Source organism: Gastrolobium bilobum, unplaced genomic scaffold (assembly GCF_033153095.1).
Source record: "Gastrolobium bilobum isolate Gb01-03AN ecotype WA unplaced genomic scaffold, APGP_CSIRO_Gbil_v1 utg4340, whole genome shotgun sequence".
NCBI lineage: Eukaryota > Viridiplantae > Streptophyta > Magnoliopsida > Fabales > Fabaceae > Gastrolobium > Gastrolobium bilobum.
The window spans coordinates 135,744-146,706 of NW_026896972.1; the positions used below are offsets into that span (position 1 = coordinate 135,744).

At 33.1% G+C, this 10,963-nt stretch overlaps 1 protein-coding gene across 1 annotated transcript; it reads left to right on the forward strand.

Annotated features, from left to right (window-relative positions):
• Positions 1-7,605: 7,605 nt before the first annotated feature.
• On the forward strand, positions 7,606-9,970 carry LOC133303133 (F-box protein At4g35930). Its single transcript, XM_061503014.1, has 5 exons — positions 7,606-7,772; positions 7,913-8,314; positions 8,948-9,022; positions 9,159-9,268; positions 9,345-9,970. Exons 2-5 carry the CDS (start codon positions 7,958-7,960, stop codon positions 9,604-9,606), a joined length of 804 nt encoding a protein of 267 aa, XP_061358998.1. The 5' UTR covers positions 7,606-7,772; positions 7,913-7,957; the 3' UTR covers positions 9,607-9,970.
• Positions 9,971-10,963: the final 993 nt, after the last annotated feature.

The window sequence follows — 10,963 nt, forward strand, 5'->3', positions numbered from 1 at the left end:
TCCAGAAGCACCAAAAGTCTTCTCAACCATGAGATAGTCCAGATCATTATGCAAGGTAAACTTACGTTTGTCATCATTGGGAAATGTTTTTTGGTGGGCCTCAAACATAATGGTCCATTCCCAAAATATAAAAAGGGAAGCAATTGAAAGGGAAAAACTAAAAAGGATAGATAGAAATGGAATAAGTTTTCCACTTATGGGAAATGGACTACTGATTAAATGGTGAGCCTGGAGCATAATAAAACTTTCCCGTCATTGGACATCAATGTTATTGTTGGCCCCAGACCCCAATGCTCTTTTGCGAGCCGAATCACTCACTCAAAAAAGCAATACATATTAAATAAATATTGGGGTTTTTGACTGATCTAGTGCAAAATCAAAAACATTTCATCGGATTAATTTTTTTGGCAAATTATTTATTAATTTAATACAAGTGAAATGTGTATGAAGAGTGTGAAAATTTAAGTTGCGTATCATCCATACGCGACTTGTGCAAAAGTAAAAAATATGCCTATTATGTGTTGCTCTCTCCAAGACACGCATGGGAGACGTGAATGACTTAAATGCACACTATCAGGCTGCATGTCTTGCATTTTACAAAAGTTGCGAATGAAGGAGATGTCCGACTTAAATGCGCACACTACCCATGCGAAATCAAAGACATTTCATCGAAATAATTCTTTTGAGAAATTATTTATCAATACAATGTGAGTGAAACACGCACACTTCCTATATGCATTTTACTTGTATTAAATTGATAAATAATTTACCAAAAGAATTATTTCAGTGAAATGTCTTTAATTTCGCATTACATTGGTCAAAATGCCAAATATTATAGATAAGTTATTCAACAATCTTCTTAATACAACTTAGCTATAATTATTCATATGGGTAGTATATTACAATATCAATTACGAAAAAAATAAAATAAAAAGTTAATAGACTCCAAAAACAGCAAAGACTATTTTTGAATTCAAATTAAAGATTCCGAAATCAGTTTTGTTTTCAATTTGTAACGTTTATTAAATAGATTGTAACTAGGATTAAATATACATTTGTAACTAAGATACAATTATATTCAAATTCAAATTGACATTTGTAACATTTATTAAATAGCCATTTGTAACTAGGATTAAATAGCCAATTGTAACTTAGAGACGACAACCTTGTATCATCATCTATATGTAGACATCTTTCCCAAATTGAATACAGTGTACGACACCAAATATATTAATTGGACATAACCATCCATCGCTAAGGAGTTGCTACTAATTGTTGGTTTGGAAAGTTACAACCTATTAGGAGTCCTTTGAATTAACAAGGATGTCATGTATATACTTCATATGGTTTTCACATCACAAAAGAAGAATAAAAAGATGATATTGACCCCCTGTTTAGATTGGGAATGCCCTAATGAATTTCGGAAAGATTTAATTCTCGCAATCTTATGGATAGGTTTGAAGTTTTGGAGGATTTGGGTGTTGCATGAAACTAAATAAGAGTTGTAAGAAAACGAGATGGAAAATGTTGTAACGTTGTGCTATCTTTCAGGTTAAGTAAATAAGAGTTGTGTTACAACGAAGAGATGGTTAGGTAATATGCTCATGTTTCTTCGATAGATGAGATTTTTGTTTGCAACTTTAACCACAATTGAGGGGGCAAATTGATGAAAAATAAAATAAAATAAAATGAAAGGGGTTAGTTGAAAAAGAGCAAAATTGTAGGGTATATGATTTTACCTTTCATTTTAAATTTTTAACTACATAAATTAAGTTTATATAATATATACTTTGATAAAATTGGATGTATAGCTAGCCAATAATAAAGTAACAACAACAATAAAAGTCTTTTTCAGCCCAATCGGTAGAGTTGGCTATGTGCAGTAAATGACGCATTTGTGTAGTGTAATTTTTTTTCTAGGGATTTTTTTTGTCTTTTTGATGGTTTTTCGTAGGGATTTTTTTTTTCTTTCACTATCTTTGCTCATTGGGTCATAATCTATAGGATAACTTTTCTTGTTGAGAAATTGGTTGGTCTTCTCTCAATTGACCAAATCATATTAGTTAAGATTTTATCACAGTCTCCTTACCGAGTATTACTCCAACTTTATCTATAGCATTCATCCTTAATTTTATCTTTTCTTATATGCCCACTTATCCACCATAACATTCTTATCTTTACAACACTTGTATAACTTATTCTCTTGTCGGCACTTTACTCATCAACGCTCTGATACCATCTATTAAGTATAATATCTCTCACCATAAGATTTAATTAATTGTATGTAATCAGACAATTAATCTTGTATTAGTGGATTGAATTAGGTAAAATAACTAATTAAATAAATTAGGGTCACTTTTGAGGTAAAAAGTGCAGTCAGTGAAAATTATGGGATAAACATGTATGTAGGAAAAAGTACTCAAAATATAAAAGTAAAATTAGAAATATTCCTTGAAAAATATTTCAGACCATAAGATAAAGTTTGGAAGAGAATGTAGATGAATAGATAGATAAATTTTTATCCGGTTGAGTGAACACCCTAAGTGGCAAAAATCCAACTCACTCTCCTCATTTCTTCTTTCTACTTCGACGGTTGCAGGGGGTGAGAAGGAGAGAATCACTTCAAATGTCCTAAAACCATAACTCCCTCATTTCTTCACCTTTTCCATCCATTCCAAAGCCAATTTTGCTTCAAATCTTCTCCTCTTTCTTAACCCTAACTTAGTTTTAAGTGGAAACTGTTGTGGAATGAGATATTGCTTGTAGAAAATTTGACATTGGTGGAGCTTGAGGTTGAGTCTTCCATTCTTGTGGTTTGGAACCCTCACATTGGACCATAGTGGTTAGATTGTGGTAAGTTTTCCATCCATTTTGGTTAGTTTGAAAGAGGTGCATGTTTAAGGTTTTACTTTGAGAAATGCATGAATATTGGGCTATGTTAGATGGTGATTGAGATTAAAACCCTTTGTAAAAGTTGTTAGAAATGGTAATTAAACGGTGAAAATGAACTTAAATAGTCATTTGGTTATTGTTTAATAAATTGAAAAATTCATGATTGGGTTTGTGAGTTTTTAGCAATTTGAGCAATTAGTGAATTGGATAATTGATTATGTCAATTGTGTTGGTAGGGTTGGTGCAAGTGAACCACCTTTGATTGATCAAGGACTGGTGGAAACCATGGAACTTGATTTAGTCTACTTGACTTGAAGCAATATTAAATTGTGAAGCTTGATTGTTGTATTGGTGGTGAACAAAGGTTCCATTGGGAAGCAAATTAAGGTGAGCCTTCGGACCTTGAGAATTGATCCCTTTATTGTTCTACCAAGCTCGGAATGGGTAACAGTTGTTAATAATGTATGTAAATGCAATAAAGTAGTTTAATGCTTTGTTATACGTATGTGTATGCACTGGGTGTGGCATAGAATGATGTTTTCCTATGTTTTGTATGGTGCATGACGATGCGTAATTCATACTTGGTAGATTCTCTGATCAGTAGGACTATTTGCATGTGAGTATCCTTAGGACAACATGAGAGCTCGAGGGATGTCTCTTGGAGATGTTTTACACACTGCATAGATATGTATTTACTGCATTACTTACTTTTATTGCTACTATACTGTGAGTGAACAATGAGGTGGAGAGATGCTCCAAGGACCCTTGGTTTACTGAGGTATATTTGTATATCTTATCCCGTGGTGTGGGGATTCTCTTTCAGGTACAGATGTTGCAGGAGCCTCTGGTGGCAAGTGGTCGTATTTGAGCTAGATATCATATGTAAGTAGCCTGTCATTTTGGATTGCATCTCATCTAGGATTATAGATGTATATGTCATTTACATTGCCACATGTATATGTATATTTTGAGGCCACCTGATGTATTTTGGAAGACTTAGTGCATGATCATTGTGGTGGTTAATGCCTTGTTGTATATGGCTAATAGCTTTGATTAGGTCCCTTTTGTAGCTAGGTTATTTGGCATGTAATTGTTTTGAAGAATATTGTTGTAAATGATTCATTGTAACATTGATGGAATGTGAAACATGTTTTTCTCATTTTGAGTTAAATGATAAGTTGGTGAATTGCATGTGGGATTTAGAGCCATATGGTGTGTGGCCATGATTGGCTATCCCTTGTCAATTAGGTACCAAGATGTAGAGTCAATTGTTTTTTTTTTAAATGGAGAGCTATAAAGATAGAGAGAGGGACTTTTCTTGAAATGTGTGCTTTTAAGCTAATTTTTTTATGTAATCACTAAATAATTTTAGTTTTTTTTGAACTCTTTTTATTAGGTTTAACTTAAAAGTAACTTCTAGCTTGAAAAGAAAGGATCCAAACAGGTTCAGAGTGAGGAATCTATAGTTAAAATTTTAACTCATGAACAAGACTTGACCACCCGATTATTCGTATGATTAAAACCACTTAGAATTAAAAAAGTTTGTCAACTTTCATTCTTCATTCTTTAACCCTCTTAGAAACCCTAATTAGGGTGAAAGTAAAGTTGGATTTGGACCTTAATAGTAGGGGTGTCAATGTGGGTTGAACCCGACGGGTTAACCTGCCAAAACCGAGGGGGGGGGGGGGTTATACATTTCAACCCACCTCAATTCGCCCTGCTTAGTTATGGGTTGGTGATGGGTCGGGGCGGGTTGGCCCGCAGGTCAGGTTTTTTTTTACTAATAGGTAGTATTTTATTTGTCACTAAGCTTTTGTGATATTAATATTTTTTTTTATCTTAGTACTCTCCCCTAGAAAAAATAAAGAAGAAAAACTTTATTTATGACAAAAGTTATCCATATATGGAAGCAAAAATAAGTTCCTAAAAAATATTTGACTGAATATTAGTATACATTTAGACTTGAGATTAAAAAAAAAGAATTGTGAAATGAAAATAAGAAATATTATAAAATTAATAAAATATAATTTATTTTTAATTTTTAATTTAATTTAATTTTTAGGTAGGTTAACCCGCCAATCCGTCAACTCACCATAAAACGGGGTAGGTTGGAATTTTCAACCCATATCAAGATGCGGGACGGGGCGGGCCAACCCATTTTTGGGGGTTGGCGGCGGGGCGGAGCTGGTCAGGACGGGCTGACCCGTTTTCCCACATCTACTCAATAGGAGATAACCAACCCAACAATATTTTTCTTAATTTCTTTGTCCTAAACCTCTATTAATTAGGCTTTTTTAAGACTTCATATTTTTCATTAGCCAAATTTGTAACTCAATATATTAATTAAATTATTATTACTTTTTTGAAATATTAAGTAAAGCAATCTTAATATGGCATGAATGAAAAAACATAAAGTGTGGTTTTGGAGGTGAAATTTGTTGGAGTTCTATGTGAATTCCATGTGTGAATGAATACGTTGTGTTTGAAAGATGAAAAGGAGTGAAGTGTGAAGAAGTTTCTAATTGGACAAAGAAGAAGTAGGAAGTTTTATAAGACCCTTCTTCACTGCTTTGGTTAGCCCCCCGAGGAGCACCTACTTTTGTGAAAGGAGGGAGATCATGGCCAACCTAACCACCACTACATGAATGTGTTATGTGCACTACCGTCCGTTCTTATGGCACGACACAACCTAATGGTTTTATGATTAGACTCTTGTGTTTATGACTGACCGTTTTATATAAACATGAGGTTTTCCTAAAAAAAAATTGATCACTTTTTCTGGTTGTATAACTTTGACTTTTCCATTGAGTTCAAATTGGCTTTTGTCGTGGTTGATCGCAAGAAAGGTAATTCGTTTTATTCCATCATTTTTAGGTATCGTGAAAGGGAAAATTTTCTTAAGAAAACAAAAACCATCCTTGAGCTTGGATTTTGTTTCATAGTCTGTCATGGTTCAATTCATTTCATTGCATGTATTCTGATTACGTATCATTCGTGCTTTGTTTTCATGTAATTGTAACTTGTTAATTTTATATATTTGATAAAGGAAATTTTTTACAAACTTAACTATATATTCTTGGGAATAGAATCAATTAAAAATGTATTTTCAGGATTATATAGTGTAATTTGTAAGAGTTTATAAATAATACAACACATCCTTTGATAAATGCTTTGAATATTTTTTCTTTTTAGAATAAGGCTTCGAATATTTGATATTGTATGTTTATTCCGGAAGTATTTGCATGAACAGAAACTGTTGCCATCTTAATTTTGGAAATTTCTATTGGATGTACTCACTTGGTACTTTTTTTTTTCTAAAAGAAGAAATTTTTCTTCCACTTTTATTCATATCTTTTTAAGTTATTTCCATCTAATCCCTTTTTTTACTCCTGCTACACCAAAAAAATGCTCCTTAATTTTAGCTTTTTTTTTTCAACAAGATTTATAAAGAAAATAAGTAATAATATATATTTACTTATAATAATACCCAATATAACTTTTTATTTTTGTTGCTACTAATTACTCCATTAATTAATCCATTAGCTAGGCCAATTTTCATTACGATAAAAGTATGCTCTTTTTTTAAGCCACTATAATTAGTTTAGTGATAAAAAATTTAATTAAATTATATTAAGTTATGTGTTTAATTTACATTTATATAAAAAAAATATGTTTTTTTTTTTTTTTTGATAACAAAAATATGTTTTTTTGTCTTATCGTGATTGTAACTATTAAGTAGCTGTGTAAAGAGGATATTAAATGTTGGCTAAAAATATCTTATCAGCATATATCAAAATATAACATTATTTTAGATGAGTAATTAGAGAGTACTAGTCAAAAGAAAATGGGTGCCTTCCTTTTACCCTTTAACCATAATTAGTGCAGTGAAGTTAGGACCTACACAAGATCCTCCGAACTGGTCAACATTCAATCTAAAGCTCGGGGTCCTATGCTCATCTGGGTAATCATTGAAGACTTAGCAAAGAGGGAAAAAAAAATTCATACACGAGGAGAGGAGCAACACAATCATGTATTCGTAAATAAATATATTCATTTCTTAATTGTTATTTATTCATTTCTCAGTTGAGTCAGTTATCAATTCATTTATTACTCAAGTTTTCCTCCAAATAAATATATATTATCTTTTCAGTTACACTTTTTTTTTTTTAATGTAACTTCATTTTCAAACATGTATTATTACCAAATTTTTTATTTATTTATTTATAATTTTACTATATTTGTTTTCAAAAGAGTATAATAAAATTTTATGAAAATGCATGAATAAGCGCTGTTACTCACGCGTGAAAGCTGAATTAATAAAAGAGTGAACCCGTATTGAATCAGTCATGAGGGTTGCCAAGTTCTTAGGGCATTCCAACAACCAAGGGCATACTTGTCATTTCATTTTCCTCTAAAAAATGTCAAATCATTAATATTTCAATTTCCCCCTCATCTTAATTTCGAAAACCAATATAACCAAATAAGGATAAAGATGAGAAAACAAAAAAAACAAAAAAATCTTCATTATTCAATGCCATCCCACATTCCCACGAGGCCCAGTAATCAGGTAGGGCCCACACCGCCTAGGATGCCAAAAACAACCAATAAAATGATTCCACGTCACAAAACCTGGATACAGTGCAGAAACCCCCATGGCTTTTTTTTGTTCCTAGGAGCAAGCTATTCATGAAAATTTGGCGGGCAGCTTAAGAATCAAGCGAATTCAAATAAAAAGCAAAAAAAGGAAGAAAAAAAAAAATTCAGTATTTTTCCCTCTCATTTCTCTGGGTTCTGTTTCGCTTCTACCTACTACTCTGGAAGGAAGCTCTCTATCTATTTCGCTTTGATTTGAATCCCTAATTCTCTTAATTTTTCGTAATGTAAGTTTTTCTCCTCTTTTTTTTTTCTTTCTTTTCCAGGGTTTTGATTTATTTTTTGAGTTTAATTTCTCAATTTTTTTAGATCTGATTCTGATAATGATGGTTTTGTCAAGTGGCTTCAAATTCGTTGTGTTTTTCAGGTGTAATTGAGGGTTATTTGGAGGAGTAGGTGTGAAGAAGAAGCGATGGGAAAAGCGTCGCCGAAAGAGAAGAGTTGGAAGGTAACAAAGGGGAAAAAACAAATGAGGAATAAGTATCTGAAACCTGGAACTCTTGCTCAGCTTCGGTGTAATAAGTCTTCGTATTCTTCTTCTTCGGGTTCTGCTTCCAAGTCTTGTACTGATATTGGGAAGAAAAGAGTGGCGCTGTTGCATACGAGGAAGACGCAGGGTCATGACGATAAGGTGTTTGATAAAAGTCCTCTGACGCTGACGCCTGTGAATTTGGTTAAACAGAGTAATTTGCTTGGGACGCCCAAAACCCCGCGGACCGATGATATCCAATCAGAATCGAGGCTCGAGTCTCTTCCCATGGATTTGTTGGTATGTGTTGTGATCTCAGTTTTTTTATTGGTACTGATTTAGTGTTGAATTTTATGTTTTTTTGGAGTTTAAAGTATTTGTATGAGTAGGTTTCAGAGTTTCAGTGGTTTGTTGTGATTTTTTTGAATGTAGAAGAATGTTAAAATACCATTATATGATTAAGCACACATAAAGAAATACTTGTTTGTTGCTTGATTTTATGTTATCCTCAATCAGTGTTTTTGAATTGGCGGGGATGCCAGTGGAACGAAACTCATTGAGATTGATGATGGATGGGTCTGTTTCTTCTCGCTTGCCTTTGTTGTTTTGTATGATGCTCAAGAGCATTTGTGATTTTCTGTTTGGCATCACTAAATGAGTTATTTTATTACTTGAATCCGTGTTTTTGGGTAAAATCTATATGCTACTTTTAATTAATCGTGAAATGTCATTAGGATTTGATCAAGCTAGTTGAGCATTAGTAAAGTTGTTAACGACAAACAACTACAAGCACAACAATATACAAACTATTTATTTATATTTGTGTTTTATTGTATTCAATTAGATGGATTTAGTCATGTCTTGCAGTGTTAACTCTTGTATATTTGAACTATTCTTTGTTTTGTTGACACCATTTTCTTTCACAATTTTGAGGTTAAACTACTATGCCACCTGCACCATGACCAACTGAGGGCTGTCTTCCATGTTTGTCGAAGAATTAGAAAAGCTGTAAGTTCTGTGTCCCTGTGCTGCATATATATATATATATATATATATATATATATATGCCTGTAAATGTTTGCTTATGATTAGTTGAAGTGGTTTGGTTACTTGTGCAATGGCTAACTCTTTCTAATATTGTTAGGTTATGATTGCAAGGCAGCTTCACTTCAATTATACTACCCCAGATCGCTCTCGGCAAGAGATGTTAAATAGAATGACTCCCCGTCCTACTGAACATTGGCCTTTTCTGTGGTAAATAATTTTGACCATAAATTTGTTCCTTTAACTTTTAATGCATGTCTTGTCATAGTGCTATTGATTTTTCCAGTAAGGGTGATGGGAAGGGAGTAAGGATTCCAAGCCCACATACACCTAAAGCACCTAGACATGGACCTCGACCGCCTTCTCGCCTGAAAGTTTCTGAGATGCGGCAGGTTGCAGCTGTTCTTTTCCAGGAGTCAGCTTTTCCTTCTCATAGCTTGGTGCCATCAATTCTACCAAAGCCCGTATGCAAATCCATGGCTTCTAATAGAGTTCTTTTCTACGAAGATGAACTATGCCAGGCAGTTGCTCAGAATAAACTTCTCTGATGCTATTCTCTTTAATCTTTTGCCTTCACTTCCTCATGTTTCTCTACTGTATATAACTCTTTTTTGGTCTTTAGTGAACGTTAGAATAGTAAGGATTCAATTTTGTAGTCTGTGTTGGAGCAGTTTAGCTGGTGTGGATATTTCAGATGTCTAAATAGATGTGGATGGTTGGCAATGGTTGTGAAAATAACATTATGATAGGCGTGCGTTACTTGTATATGTTTTGTGTGTCTGAAACAATTTGGAGAACATTTTAGAAACAATATAAGGTTCTTCTACTTTAGCGTAGATGGCTGTTCTTTCTTGTACCTATATCCTTACATGATGGCAAAGAGGGTGTTGTTGAAATCTAGAGGCAAATAGTTATTTTGTCGAAGTTGCTTCTACTTTCAACTACAGTTTTCCAAATAAGAATGACCAGGCCATTGGTTGCTTTTGTTACTGTTGTGAAAACGGTAAGTATACCGATTGTACAAATAATAAAGTGAAGAGTAAAGAATCGTTCATACGAGGATTGACTTATCAAGCACTAATTTCGCTACACAACTAAAGTTAGATAGACTGTAAAGGTTGATGAAAATGTGATTTAAAATATAAAACTAAAACTGAACCTATCAAATAACTATCAAGAACAAGAACTAAGAACTCACAATAAAAATCAGAATAAATCAATAATGCAAAACATAATTAGGGTGTTGATTTCTCCAACGTCTTAATAAAGAATCTATCATTTCCTATAACTGATATTCAAAACATGTTATTGACAATTCTTTCAAGATTAATTAAAACTCAATCCCTTGATATATCAATCCTTTACGTTATTAAAAATTCTAATTCTTGAGTGATTTCTCCTAAGGCAAGCATTAAGATCAAGAATTCAACAGTAATAGATTTTGTAAGTCTATCCCTAAATCATACAAAACCTAGCAATTAATCAATCGAAATCCTACACCAACATCTCTATTATCATGCAAGATTCAAGTGTTCATCTATGACTGGCCAAATCATAAATGAAACTAGGAATTAAAAATAGATTAATTGCATAACATAAAATTGAATATCAGATTACAAGAAAGGAAAAGATAACACTAGGAATCCGTTGGTTCTATATAACCTTAACTACAAAAAGGAAACTAGCCTAGCATATGAAAAGAAACATAAACATAACAGGAAAAGAGATGAGAATTCATAGATAAAACTTGGTAATCGGCGTCCATGGTGAAGTTCTAAACGTTCCTCCTCTTTCTCCTCCAAGAATGCTTCTTCTCTGCCTCTCAAGTCGTCCAAAAGTGAATGAACAAAGCCCCAATTCATGCCCTCTTTAATGAGAAGATCCACGAGCCTTTCTTTACGAGCT

Bases quoted from the DNA above. Each gene is read 5' to 3' on its own strand.
- LOC133303133 (XM_061503014.1), top strand. From the start codon at position 7,958: ATGGGAAAAGCGTCGCCGAAAGAGAAGAGTTGGAAGGTAACAAAGGGG. The intron at 8,315-8,947 runs GTATGTGTTGTG...CACAATTTTGAG, and splicing joins CTCTTCCCATGGATTTGTTG to GTTAAACTACTATGCCACCT. The intron at 9,023-9,158 runs GTAAGTTCTGTG...TAATATTGTTAG, and splicing joins GTCGAAGAATTAGAAAAGCT to GTTATGATTGCAAGGCAGCT.